Source organism: Prionailurus viverrinus, chromosome A3, assembly GCF_022837055.1.
Source record: "Prionailurus viverrinus isolate Anna chromosome A3, UM_Priviv_1.0, whole genome shotgun sequence".
Lineage (NCBI taxonomy): Eukaryota > Metazoa > Chordata > Mammalia > Carnivora > Felidae > Prionailurus > Prionailurus viverrinus.
This window is the reverse complement of record NC_062563.1, coordinates 62,011,563-62,026,052: the sequence shown is the minus strand read 5'-3', so window position 1 is coordinate 62,026,052 and position 14,490 is coordinate 62,011,563. Positions and strand designations below refer to the sequence as shown.

General features: G+C 39.8%; 1 protein-coding gene across 9 annotated transcripts in view; it reads left to right on the top strand.

Annotated features, from left to right (window-relative positions):
• Nucleotides 1-14,490, top strand: part of VWA3B (von Willebrand factor A domain containing 3B) — a 215,226-nt gene that overhangs the window by 84,989 nt on the left and 115,747 nt on the right. For all 9 annotated transcript variants that reach the window (XR_007151160.1, XR_007151161.1, XR_007151162.1 and 6 more), the window contains 2 exons: nt 2,127-2,323; nt 9,267-9,421. Coding sequence is in view for 6 of the 9 variants with exons in the window: in XM_047854132.1 (XP_047710088.1) it covers nt 2,127-2,323; nt 9,267-9,421 (352 nt within the window). In the remaining 3 variants the exon portion in view is untranslated. The remainder of the gene's footprint in view (nt 1-2,126; nt 2,324-9,266; nt 9,422-14,490) is intronic.

Sequence of the window (14,490 nt, the reverse complement as noted above, 5' to 3'; positions counted from 1 at the left end):
TACTACACCTGTTAATCAGAAGGAAGGAGAATAAAGTAGGAAGAAAGAGGAGACAAAGGCTTAGAATGTAATTAACAATAACTGTGGAAAAATAGTCACTCAAAAGGTTTCTCCAAGGAGACTGATCCCACTGACAAAAATGGCTCTGTTCTCTTTGCTGTTTCCCTGAGATGCAGGAAAACAGGAGAGCCTTGGGGATGAGAAGCTCTGGGGAACCTCTGATTTGAGTTCCCTGGACAGGGTATGAAGATGCTTTGTGAATCACATAGAAACCAACTGCTGGTAACTGGGGACAATGTGCAAAGGGGCTTTTGGTGCCAGATTGGTTTAAAGTTCAAAAGCCAAAATCAAACTTCTTTGAGAAAGTCTGGTTCTAGAGGGTTTAAGCGCATTATTTATAAGGTGTTCTATTAAAATCTGAGGACATGGCTCACATATAGTATTACTTGGCGGATCCTTTACATACTATTGAGAAACAATTGTCTCTAAAGTGTTTTATTTCATCAAATGCTATTCTAATTTTATATTCCCTTAAATATAATAATGGATAAGTATGGGTAATATTTTGTTGCACTAATATTGAGTGCTTCTTTTTCATTAAAAGTGTCCTTGACCTTGAATCTATGTCTGATAGAAGCATAACTGGTGGAGTCACCAAATCATAATTTAGAAAGCTCTTTCTACCTTACAGTAGTTGTAAAGCTTGGTTGCACAGTACAATCACCATGGGAGCTTTGAAAAATCTCAATATCCAGACCAATTAAAGCAGAATCTAATGGGTAGGGCTCAGGTATCAGTACAGAACTCAGAGGATTCCACTCTGCAGGGCTGAAAACCACTTATCTAAGTGGAAGTAAACTTTTAGGGCTAGTAGACCTAATATGCAGTGGTACATGTTATAAAAAAACTACTTCTTTGCCCAGCACCCCCTCCTGGTACCTCCTAGGGCTCTGCTGGTCTCAATGGGGCTAAGAGCTAGTCCTTTCTGCCTGCCTTCCAGTGGCAGGCAGGTAAATGTTTGCTAGTGCACTCCCTGGAATAAAAAAGCTCTGATTTCCAGATTCTGTAAATACTCCCAGCATGGTCAATTTTTTCCTACCAGTGTGCTTCTAGGGAGCATGGAGTTGGGAGGAGAGGTGTACAGTTAGCTTCCATCGGCTAGTGCAAGCCTGCTCCAGAAACGAGTGCCTCCTTCTCAGCTTCAGATTTGCCCACCCCCAGATACTCCTGTCTCCTTTAGGTGGCACTAGTAGTTTGAGCCACCTGGATGAATACTTTTCTGTTGTATGGTGTTCTGACCAGCTAACAGAGCACCCCCCCACCCCCCACTTAAAGAGTATAGATAATCTTTGGAAAATGGCAAAGGAATGTGCTAAGGCTGGGGATATTTGGGCAATTAGCTTTCTGGATTATACTTTAACCTGTGAGCCTGACTAGGGTGAGTTATAGAGACAGCTATAGGTGCCTGAGCTGACTATATGAGGTTTCTGAGCCTGCTGATTTGAGGGCCAGGCTCTGAATCAGAATACATTCGCCAAAGTTAATAGGGGAGCTCCTGAGAGGCAGGCTTCCAGCCTTCTGTGGTTGACTGACTTCTACCTCAACACAGGTTACACACCCCTAATTCTCACCCCCACTCATCAAAAAGCACTTTTGCGTAACTTTTCTCATTGAATCGCTTCAACACATTTAGGAAGGCCAAACAGATGCTATCTTCGATCTGCAGGTAAGCAATTCTGTGGAAGCTCAGAGAGGTTAAGTGCAGTGATTCATCCAAGTCTGAGCAATTTGCCTGAGCTAGTAAGTGGCGGAGCCATGACTTGAACCCAGAGCTTCTGACCCCAAGTTTAATGCTCTCCTGACACATGGCCTTGGTCTGCCAGCCATCTCCCATATGCATGGGGTAGACAACTTAGGTAAAGGAAGAAATGAGATGAAAAGTAGCAGATCCCTGCCTTCCAGTCTGGTGAACTAATTCTTTGCCAGTCCTGTTTAGAAAGCATGCTTCCTGAAATGAATGTGACCTAACAAAATATGTTCCCGCTTGCTAAATGTTAAGTTGGGGGTGAAGTATAAATGGCTTGCAAAATATGAATGGCACTGATGAACTGTAATTCCACAAATAGAATCAGGAGCAACCTCTGTAGAGAATGAATCAAATCCAGAGAACACCTGGGACTCCAAGAAGTGGCTACAGAAATATGGCTTGAAAGCCCAGGGGCTGTCCTTTTATGACGTCCTTGCTGACTGCTCCTTCCGCCATGCTGATGGAGTCGTTGATGTAAAAGCCAAACCAGGAAATGAGTCTGTGCAGACTAGTGCGGTAAGTGGAGTGAACTCCTGGGCATGGCTATGGGCTTCCTTTGGTGCCCTGGATGGGTGAGGCCCCCCTCAGACTAGAATCCAGGGCAAGACCAAGGTTGAAAGGCAGCATGGAGGGAAACCAGCTTGGGTTTCCACGAAGGAAGATGGCTTTGTGCTTCCCATGTTACACTTCACTGAACACCACTTGGGGACATGGAGACCATGTCTGGGAATGGTTTCTGAATATAAATAGATTACACAATAATGGTACATAAGCCAGGAGCTGGCATTATGAGTCTCAGAATTATTCAACCTTGTCAGTTATTCACCTTTTATTGGTGAATTGGATGGTGAAAATGCCCAAAGCAGGGATTTCTATGGTCCTCTTATATTGTCACTCTCTTAAAGATATATTAGTCTAGTGGCTACCAGCCAGTATTTAGTGGATTCCCCATAAGTATAAAAAGAAATTCTCTTAAGAGATTATGGCACTGGACAGGTATATATTGAAAACTTTCAAAAGGTGGTTCCATTGTGTCAATGGCTCTGGAAGGAACATAGCTTCTCAAAATGCTTGACTCTGGTTCACAATCAAAGGATAATTAGGTTCCTAAACTTCAGCATGCTTGAGTCAGTGAGTTTGAGGGAGGGCCCAGATGATGCTGAAGCTACTGGTCCAGGGTCCACACTCTGCCAAACACTGATGTGTAGACAGTACCCAGAAGATGGTCAGAAGTTTAGAATTATAGAAAGACTAAAAAGTATCACAATAGGAAACAGAAAATCAGGATAAAATGAATATTCCAAATTTGTAAAACTGAAGGAAAACTCTTTTAGAAGATAGTAAAGGCCCATACTCTGAAGTGAAAATCAAAATGTGAGCAACAAAGCAGATGTGCCAGTAACGGCAGCCCAGGAGAGACCACTGGAGAGGAAATCAAGGTCCTCCAATGTACCGTCACTTTATGTATTCTCTAAGGCTCTGATTCAATGTCATGATCACTGAGATGTCTGTCCATCCTATAGAGGTAAAACCCCAGTGTCTTTGCCACTCCTTTGGGCTGGCTGGCCACTGGGTTCTGTGCATCCTCCTGAGGAAGGGCTTTTTCCGTGGGGGCTACATTAACCACACGATGTGGTGTTTTAGCCTTCTTAGTGCCATGTGTTTACAGTGAACTACAAGGAGGAAAATGTAAAAATTGGTTGAGAGAAATGCAGAATTGACAGAAGACTTGTGTCCAGGAGTTGTGTCCCCTACACTGGGATGTGGAGTAATTGCCATATTGCAGGGAAATTTCATTTGTGGGTTTCCTCCCCCAGCACAGTTTTCTGATTTTGTAGTCATTATTCAGTAATGTTATTAGTTCAGGAAATCATATGTTATCGTATGTAATCTAATCATATGTAGATTTTCATTTTTTAAATACATTAGGCCCTGGATATTTAGAAATATCAATCCATGTCAATTTGAACATAGCTCACTGTGAGCTGGTGACAATGTGGTATGTTGAAGTCCTCTCTAAAACTGATTTCTCCTTATTTTTTCTTGACAATTTAAACAAAATCTTATGGGGACAGATTGAAGAGTCTGGCTTATAAATGGGGAATTTTACCTCAAATTTCTTGTGCTAAAAATAATACAGTAGAAGTTGAGAAGTGTAAAGTACAGTTATCTCCGCAAATATTGATGGAAAAGGGACAATTTTATTTTCAGTATTTGGGGCCACAAGCTATCTGGATTTATACCTAAAATTTAATTGTGTGTGAGGTAGGGAGTAACTGAAGCCATGAATAAGTTGATTATTTAGGGTTCTCCCAGACCCCCACTGGGAAGGACCCCCTAAACTTCTAATGATAAAAACTGGTTTGTAGGGACAGATCCAGGAAACTCATTTACACTGAGAAATAAATGACTAAAAAGGCCTTGCTATGTAGTATTTCTAAGATGGATGAACAGGTGGGAGGAGGAGACCAAAATGCATTTCCAGGGGTACCTGGGTGTCTCAGTCGGTTAAGCAACCGACTTGATTTTGGTTCAGGTCATGATCTTGTGGTTCAGGGACTCCAGCTCTGTGTTCAACTCTGTGTTGATAGTGTGGAGCCTGCTTGGGATTTCGTCTCCCTCTCTCTCTGCCCCTCCCCTGCTCGTGCTTTCCCTTTCTCTCTCTCTCTCAATAAACAAACAAACATTTAAAAATGCATTTCCAATTAGAGGATTTCAGGCACCCCTTAAATCACATTGCATTCATGGCTGCTCATGCTGTTTGTGCACAGAGCCAGCCTTGATGTTCACAGACCCACTCTAGTCTTGCCATTAATTCCTCTAACAGATATTCATTGAGCTTTCACTAGGTACCGATCCATGTGGTCTGGACTTGGGGTAGGAAGACCTGCCTGTAAATGCTACTTCTCCAGTTACTAATTTAGAGATGTTGAGCAAATAATTTAACACTTTAAGTCTTACTCTCCACATCTGTAAATGAGTGGTGTAAAGTCCAAACTAAAAAATGCATGTCTGAGTACAGTGCCTGGCACTTAGGAGATGCCCAGTAGAGGTTACCTTCTTTCTTTTTCTTTTTTTTTTTTAATTACAAACACTGTGAATCAGAAATGAGCATTTATGGAATGCCTGTGGGGCTTTATATGCAAGGTGAGTATTTGTGCTCTCATAGCACACGTGAGAAGACAAAGTCACAAGGCCTCTGAGAGGTTATATCATGAGATGGCAGGGTTTGAACTATCTGCTGGGACCTTACACTGTGCTTTTCCCATTCTGACACTCTGCTGTCTGACACCCGTATTCATGTAACATATGGTCTGGTGTGTTTCCATCTGGGAGTGCATAACGCACAGTTAGAAAGCCATGTTTTGGGATTGAGACTAGGGAGAACTCTTGAGGGATAAGAACATGGTGAGAATGAGAGAGAGGACATCTTTCTCCTTCCATCCTTATGTTGTGGTTGACATGTGGTTCCCCTGTCTGCCTGTCTTGGGAACATCAAGACTGATCTCATCATGCCTTTCATCCATGTTCATATCATTCACCACCAGACTTCTCAATCCTCATTCCCATCTCTGAGTTTCCTCCATTCCTCCCTGACTCCTAAATTCCCTCCACTGTGCCCCACGGAACTAGAAGATATCAGTACACCCACTGTAGTGTCAAGTGCTCTGCAGTGTTCTCTTTGCCTGCTTGTCTGGGTTTTTTCTCGAGGACCCTGGTTTCTCTCCCATTCTCCTTGGACCTGTGGGTGGGAGAGGTGGGTGCTGTCCTTCCTTATTCCTTGTTGCTGTTTCTTGACCATTCTCCCTCTGTCTTCCTATGTCATCAGAATGTACCACCCATGACACTTCCTATGGCTGACATTTTCTGACTCCCAGGTTACCCCCATCATTAATCGAAGATTGTAGCTTGTGACTTGCTGTCACTGGATCCAACCATTTTTTAATGTTAATCCCATGAAAATGACCCTTCTCACACCCTGGCCTTTCATTTCTCTGACCTCCTCTTTTCTGGTGACTTTCTCCTCCACCCCATCTCTACCAATCCTGCCATAGGCATCCCCTTGACTTTGTCATTACAAATAACTCTTCCATCATAACCCACATAAATCAGTTCCAAAGGTCCCACTTTTTGACCTCTTTTTTTAAGGTCATTTCCTCTACTACCTAATTCCAATCTTTCAACTCACTGGGATTATATAATTTGTTATTTCTACTCCCTGTTGTCTGTTCTCTCTATCCTTTTGTCCCTCTTGTACACGCTCAGCTACTTTTCCTCTCTTAAATTATTATTCTCATCTGGCAAAACCCCAACCCTGGTTAAATCCACTTCTCTGCCTTTTCTGCATTATAGCTGTGCATCTGACTGCAGCAGAAAAAAACAGAGAAAAGCACATAGCCACGGTACCTGGCTTCCCTTTAAATTCATGACCTCTAACTTCATGAATCTCTCCATGAAGAACCTCATGGATCTCTTGTGCTGTCCACCAATCCTCCTGTAGTTTTCCAATCCACTCAGATGCTCATTCTCCAAGATGTCTACTCTTTTTTCCTCAAACTTCAAACACCATCTCCTCTTTGCTTACTCTAAGCTAGTGACCTTGCTTCCCATTTCATTGAATATTGGAATGAATATTCATGAACATCCACTTCTTATCTACAAATCCCCAGCATTTGTGCCTGTGTGTTCTACCCATATAACTTCCAGGATGGCTAAATTGTCCTCACTTCTGTCTATGGTCAACCCTTCCATGTGTGCACTGATCCCTATTTGCCATTTACTCATTTGCCCCCTTTCTATTCTGTATCATCATTATTACCCTTATTTCTGCATCTTTCCTATCAGCACACAAATATGGTGTTCTTTCTCTCATCTTAAAAATATAGGAATTTGATCCCCATACTTGCCTCTGCTTCTGCCTCATTTGCCTCATTTCTCTGTTCCTTTGTAGAATCCAACTCCTCAAGAGTTATATATGTTCCCTTTCTCTAGTCTTGGCAATTCTCCCATGCCCTCTTGAATGCACTTCACTTCAGCAAGGCCCCCTCTCCACCAAAACCCTCTCTTTCCAGGGATACATGTATTACTAAATCCAGGGGTCAGTTCTCAGTCCCATTCTTACTTGACCTACTATCAACATTTCATATAGTTGGTTACTTCCTTGAAATTCATTTGCTTGCAGAAAACACTGTCCTGTTTTCCTCTTACCTCACTGGCTATTCTTTGTTAGTGTTCTTTGTTACTTCTTTCCCATGTTCCCAGCCTCTAAATGCCAGAGGGCCTCAAAGTGCAGTCCTTGGACCTCTTCTCTCTCTGTACCCATTCTCTACATGATCTCATTAAGTCCTGTGACTTTTAATACTGTGTGCATGCTGGTGACTTCCACATTTAAATCTCCAGCCCTGAGTCCTTCCCTTATCTCCACCTGACTACTTGCCATGTCAATGGGATGTCTGATAGGCACCTTGAACCTAGTACATCAGACACCAGATTCAGATTTTCCCATTCAAGGCTACTCTTCCCATAATCTTCCTCCCATAAATTCATTGCAACTCCATTTTTGTAGTTCTGTGGGCTGAAAACCGTAGGGTCATCCCAAACTCCTCTCTTTTCTCCCACACCCACATCTGACCTCTCATTAAATGCTGTCAGTTCTGTCTTCATAATATGTCTGTAACTCAGAATCCAACCACTTCTCACCACTTCTGATACTACCCTGGTATGGACCTGCTTCTGTCCTTGACCCTCTATGGTCTGTTCTCAACAGAGTAGCCAGAGTAACCTTCAAAATGATATTTTTATAAATTAAATTTTAAAATTGTAAATAAAACTTAAAACTATGAATTCTGTCACTTCTCTAAGAGAGTAGATCTTAAAATAGATCACAAGAAAAAATCTGTATGTGTGGTGATGGGCATTACTTATTTATTGTGGTAATCATTTTATAATATATCCATATATCAAATCGTATTGTATACATAATATAATGTTATATGTCCATTATATCTTAATTAAAAAAATTTGTCTCTTGTCATGTTAAAGTTCTTGGATAGTTCCTTTTTCACTCAGAGGAGAAGCCAGAGTCACTTCCATTAGCCAGTAGGCTTTACGGAGTCTGCATCTGGCTGTCTTCCTCATATTGCCCTAGCATCATCTCACCCCTTACCCTTGCTCACTCTGTTTGGACTACACCAGACTTCCTAAAATTCTACAGACATGCTAGGCACACACTTACTCTTACCACAGGGTTTGGCACTTGCTGAGTCCTCAAGCTTCCCCCAGATCTCCATATGGCCACACTTTTTGTTCCTGCTGGTCTTTGCTCATATTTTACCTTCTGTTTAAGGCTTTCTTTTTTTTAGGTTTTAACTTCTTTGGAGCGCCTGGGTGGCTTAGTCAGTTAAGTGTCCAACTCTTGATTTTGACTTAGGTCATGATCTCACAGTTTCACGGGTTCGAGTTCCATGTCGGTCTCTTTGCTGGCAATGCATGGTCTGCTTGGGATTTCTTTATCTCTCTCTGTCTTTCTGTCTTTCTCTCTCTCTCTCTCTCTCTCTCTCTCTCTCTCTCTCTCTTTCTCTCTCTTCCCTGCCTCGGGTTACACTCTCTCCATCTCTCTTGAAATAAATAAACTTAAAAAAAAAACCTTCTCCATCCCCTCCCATCCCCTGTTCTTTATTCTCCTTCCTTATTTTTCTCTATAGCGTTTGTCACCATCTGACCTGCTGTATGATTGTTTATTATCTAGCTCTTTCCCTGTAATGTGAGCTCCATGAAGGCAGGAATTTTGGTCTTTGTTTATGGTTTCTAGTGCTGCTGCCTAGAAGATTGTATTGCTGGTGACATGGAGTTGTGCTTGATAAATTCACAAATCAGTTGAGTGAGCTCTATGTGTGGGAAGCCATTGTCCTCAGACCAGTTTTGTATGTACCAGTAGAGGATGCTAGGTGTAGAATGGGTTTCTTGGCTACTTTTCTTCATTTGGGGCTGGGAGTAATAATGGAAAGATTTTGTGTGTGTGAATCTTAAGTCCCACCTCCTCCAGAGAGTCCTACTGACCCTCTAGTCCTTGAGAACTCTTTCTTCTTTGTCAGATTGCCCAGTTATTATTGTATCAACCTAGCACCAGGTGCTGGGTGTCTAGTGCTCTGCCTTCCTAACTTTCTGTGTGTGGGTGCATGCGTGTGAGCATGTGCATACAGTGTCTCCCTGCTGGAAACATTATCTTCTCTGGGGCACAGATGAGATTGCACATGTTTTTCTGACTATCATTCATGACATCTGGCACAGGGCTCCATATAGAGCAGGCCCCAGTACATGTTGGTTGAACCAGCAGTTGAATGATTTTACCATGGGAGTGAGTGCTAGGAGCTGTATAAATAAGGCAGAGATGGGGTGCCATCTGGAGATTTCTTCTTTGAATGGTCTGAATGGCTTCTGTACTTTTTCCTTTATTTAGGAGACCAACAAGAAGACAGTCCATGCGAAATACTGCAGCAGATTTGTCCATGCACCCTGGAAGGATGGGAGCTTGGTCCACGTCTGCATTACCAAAGAGAAGTGTACCTGGTACAATGAGAGAATCCACACAGTCCTTGCTCAGATTCAGAAGAGGTTGGTAAATTTGCAGGAGGGTACAAGTGGTCTAGTTTCCCTTGAAACTAAAATCTGTGACTTCTCTGTAAATGCTTAACCACAAAAAACAGCCAATTAACATTGTTATGTCAGGGTTGCCATCTGATGGTTTGCTCGTGGCTTTTTGTTTGTAATAAAGGGGAATGTTTGGATCCAGATTCCAAGCTGCTTTGATTCCAAGCAGACTTTTTTAAAAAGACAGCAAAGAAATGTGTCATTATGTTGGTTGTACATCACTATAGGAGACTAAGGAATGCTTCTGCTCATGTCTTGCATTTTTTGTGGGCCACAAACATATTGCAAATTGTATTACACCTGTCCTCTGTACTTGTATATTACATTTCAAGGCAACTGTTAACAATGTTGTGGAGTATTTTAATACAATGGAATAATGTATATTCAGCTAAAAATAACTTCATGTGGTCCTTGTCAACCTTGCTGGTTCTTAAAATCTGCCAGTGCTAATGCATCTGAGGTACTAATGCTGTGACCTCAGCATCAGTCCCATGGGGATGATCTACCTTAATGCTTTCACCTCCCTGATGCCAGAGGACAGCTTTAGACCACAAAGACCAAATCCATTTAGGTGCATGGCCTCTGAGGTCAGATGGAGCTGGATTATAATACCAGCTCTGCCACTTTCTGTGTGACCCTGGGCAAGTTAGTTAATGTCTTTGTGCATTGGTTTCTTCATTTATAAAGTGGGAATGATAATGCCATTTACAAATGTGCCCTATGGATTATAGAGTATAGACTAGTACTCAGTGGGCAGTAACCACTTGAAAATGAGAGTTCCTTCCATCCTTCTATGTTTTCTGCTATAAAATCACAACCTGCAGACAACTGTGTGCCTCATATTAACTTTTCAGAGCCCCAGTTTCTTAAAACCCAACTGGCAGTGGGTAACTTACAGCAAGTAATCCTTGTGTCTGGAGTCTTCTGTTTATTGTTTTGGGGTTGACTTTTGGGGACAGTAGTTTGGACTTCAGGTCTGGGGAAAAAGGATGCTGTTTAAGACACTCCACTTGGTACCTGCCAGATCTATTTGTCCTTCTCCACCCACCAAGTGTTAGGGGTTGTTGGGAACTTCTCTCCTCTTTTCTATTCCCCAGAAGTCTTTGTGGAGAGTTGGTATCATCTCTCCCTTAAATGTATGTAGAATTCACTACTGAAACAATCTGGGCCTGTAGTTTTTCTTTGTAGGAAGGTTTTTAATTATGTATTCCATTTCTTCACATACACATAGAACTGATGTTAGTAATTTATGTTATCTTTATTTTAAGCCTGGTTGGAGATTATCCATTTTATTGATCTTTTCAAAGAACCAGGTTTTGGTATCAGTGGGTTTTTTTTCTCTGTATGGTTTTCTCCTTTTGGTGCCATTGATTTCTACTCTTTATTATTTCCTTCTTTCTCCTTACTTTTAAGTTTCTTAAGATGGATGCTTAGATCACTGATTTGAGAACTTTCTTTCTAATATAAGCATTTAAATTTTCTTGGGATATTGCTTTAGCTGCCTCTCACATTATGTTGTATTTCATTACGTTCACTTAAAAATATTTTGCAAATTTCCCTTATAATTCTTCTTTGAACAAAGGTTATTTAGAAATATGTTGTTTACTTCTCAAGTATTTGTGGCTTTTCCTGATAGCTTTTAATTGCACTATGGACAGAGGGATACTGTATGGCTTTAGTTCTTATAAGTTTATTGAGACCTATTTTGTTGCCCAGGATATGAAGAAAAACTACATATTCTGCTTTTGTTGGGTGGAATATACTATAAATATCTCAGTTCAAGTTGATTGATAGAGTTGTTTCAGTCTTCCATATCATTACTGACTTTTTTATTTAAATTGTTCTACAAATTGTTGAGAGAAGAGCACTGAAATCTCTAGCTATAGTTATGGATTTGTCTGTTTTTTTTTTTTAATTCTGTCATTTTTTCCTTCATGTATTTTGAAACTATTAGTAGGTGTATGTACAGTTAGGGTTGTTATGTCCTCTTGATGAATGAATTCCTTTAATATTATTAAGTGTCCCTTTTTATCTCTGGCAGTATTCCTTTTTCTGAAATCCTTTCTGAAAGGATTTTTCTGAAATCCTTTTGATTTCTGGACAAATATGCTTTGTCCAGTATCAATAGAGATGCTCCAGTGTGTGTTTTTTTTTAATATATGAAATTTATTGTCAAATTGGTTTCCATACATCACCAGTGATCATCCCAACAGGTGCCCTCCTCAATACCCACCACCCACCCTTCCCTCCCTCCCACCCCCCATCAACCCTCAGTTCTCAGTTTTTAAGAGTCTCTTATGCTTTGGCTCTCTCCCACTCTAACCTCTTTTTTTTAGCTCCAGTGTGTTTTGATCATTTTTTTGCACGGGTTCTCTTTTTTCTATCTTTTTACCTTTACTTGTTTATGTCTTATATCGAAATAGGTTTCTTAGAATATATATGGGTATTGTTTTTTAAATCCAACCTATCTCGGCCTTTTAACTCCATATTGTTCTCCAAAACAAATAGACAAGGAAACTAAGATAATACATAATACAGGGAGTAAAAAACAAAAACAAAAAACAAAAATAAAACTTTGGAGAAAACCAACGTATTAATATTCTCAGAAAGACAGAAAATATTGCCCTCAGAAAGTTGGAAAATACTGTTATACATACATATAGATATTAAGAATTACAAGAGCTCTTCAAAATATGATAGCCAAAATAAATGATTCAATGGGAGAGCTGGAAGATGAAGGCAGTCTCTCAGAAAGCAACACAAGCATCCTGTGGTTGAGGTTAACATACATGTGTACCTACAAATAGATAGCTTATAGACATATATAAAATGAAGGGGAAATCTCACAAAAAATTTCAGAACTGAGAGACATGTAGTTCCAAACTGAAAGAAAGTTGCAAGGAATGTCTTGAAAATGAGTAAAAAGACCTATCCAGCATACATCATCACAAAATTTTAAATACCAGAGATAAAGAAAAAAAATCCTAAAATCTTCCATTTATCCCCTCCCCAACCTCTGGTTGGGTTTTTTTTTTGTTTTTTTTTTGTTTTTTTTTGGTTTCTTTCTTTTTATCTGTTGGTTCCTTTCACCCATTTTTCCCACCCTGCCTCTTGGAGTCACCAGTATTTTTGTTCTCTGAATCTATAAACTTGTTTTTTGTTTTTCTTTTAGATTCCACATATAACAGAGATGATATGGTACTTGTCTTTCTCTGTCTGACTTACCTCACTTAGTGGAATGCCTTCAAGGTCCATCCATGTCATTGAAAATGGCAAGATTTAATTCTTTTTATGGCTGAATGATATTCCACTGTATATATATACCACAATTTCTTAAAATTTTTTTTTTTCAACGTTTATTTATTTTTGGGACAGAGAGAGACAGAGCATGAACGGGGGAGGGGCAGAGAGAGAGGGAGACACAGAATCGGAAACAGGCTCCAGGCTCCGAGCCATCAGCCCAGAGCCCGACGCGGGGCTCGAACTCACGGACCGCGAGATCGTGACCTGGCTGAAGTCGGACGCTTAACGGACTGCGCCACCCAGGCGCCCCTACCACAATTTCTTTATCCATTCATCTGTCAATGGACACTTAGGTTGTTTCCGTATCTTGGCTATTGTAAATAATACTGTAGTGAACATGGGGCTGCATATATCTTTTCAAGTTAGTGTTTTCTTTTATGGATAAATACCTGGAAGCAGAATTGCTGCAATGTATGGTAGTCCTATTTTTAATTTTTGAGGAATCTCCGTGTTTTCCACGGTGGCTGCACTAATTTACATTCCCACCAACAGTGTACAAGGGCTCCCTTTTCTCCACATCCTCTCCAACACTTGTTATCTTTTGTCATTTTAATAATAGTCATTTCTAATCTCTACCTTTTTATTGGAGTATTAAGATCATTTCCTTAATGTGATTATTTATTTGGTTGGATTTAAATCTAGATCTTACTATTTGTTTTTTGTCTTACCTGTTCTTTGTTCTCTCTTTACTCTTTTTCTACCATCTTTTGTTGGAGAGTTTATGATTCCATTTTATTTCTACCTTTGGCTTATAAATTCTACCTCTTTGTTTTGTTTCATGTGTGACAGCATTAGCATTTACAGTATACATCTTTAAATTACCACAGTCTACCTTCAAATACTATTTCACTTCATCTATATCATAAAAATCTTATAACTTCAATTCCTCTCTTCTGTCTTTTCTATTGTTGTCCTATACTTTTTTAAGTAGGTTTCATGCCTAGTGCAGAGCTCAGTACAGGGCCTGAACTCAAAATCCCGAGATCAAGACCTGAGCTGAGATGAAGAGTTAGATGCTCAACTGACTGAACCACTCGGGCACCCCTATTATTGTCCTACACCATATTTCCACATATGCTATAAACCATAATGTATTATAAATAATCAATTTTTGTATAAATAGATTTAAAATGAGAATTAGTGTATTTTGTATTTATCCACATATTTGATATTTCTGTACCTCTTTATTCTTTATATTTATCCCAGTGCAGGTCTGTTGATAATGAATTATTTCAGCTGTTTTAGTCTGAAAAACTCTTTAATTTCCTTTTGTTTTTGGAATATTTTTTGTTTTGCTTTATATAGAATTGTAGGTTTACACTTTTATATTTCAGTACTTTAAAAATCTTTCTTCATTATCTTTTGGTGTGTTTGATTTATGGTGAAAAGTCTTCTGTTATTTTTATGTCACCTCTGGATGCTTTTAAGACTTTTTTCTTTATCATTGGATTTCAAATTATATTATGATGTGTATTGGTGGTTTTCTTTTTTTCCATTTTTCTTCTTTTTGGGTTCTTTGAGCTTCTTGTATATATTCATATATTGTTTTATCAAAATTGGAAACATTTGGCTGTATTTCTCCAAATATTTTTCCTGTTTCCCTCTTTCTCCTTTTTCTTAGTTTCTGCATATATGTTAGACTCCTTGACATTGTTCCATGAGCTGTTTATTCTCTACTCTTGTTTTTTTCTCTGTTTTCATTTTATTATTTTTTATTTATTTTTTAAAAT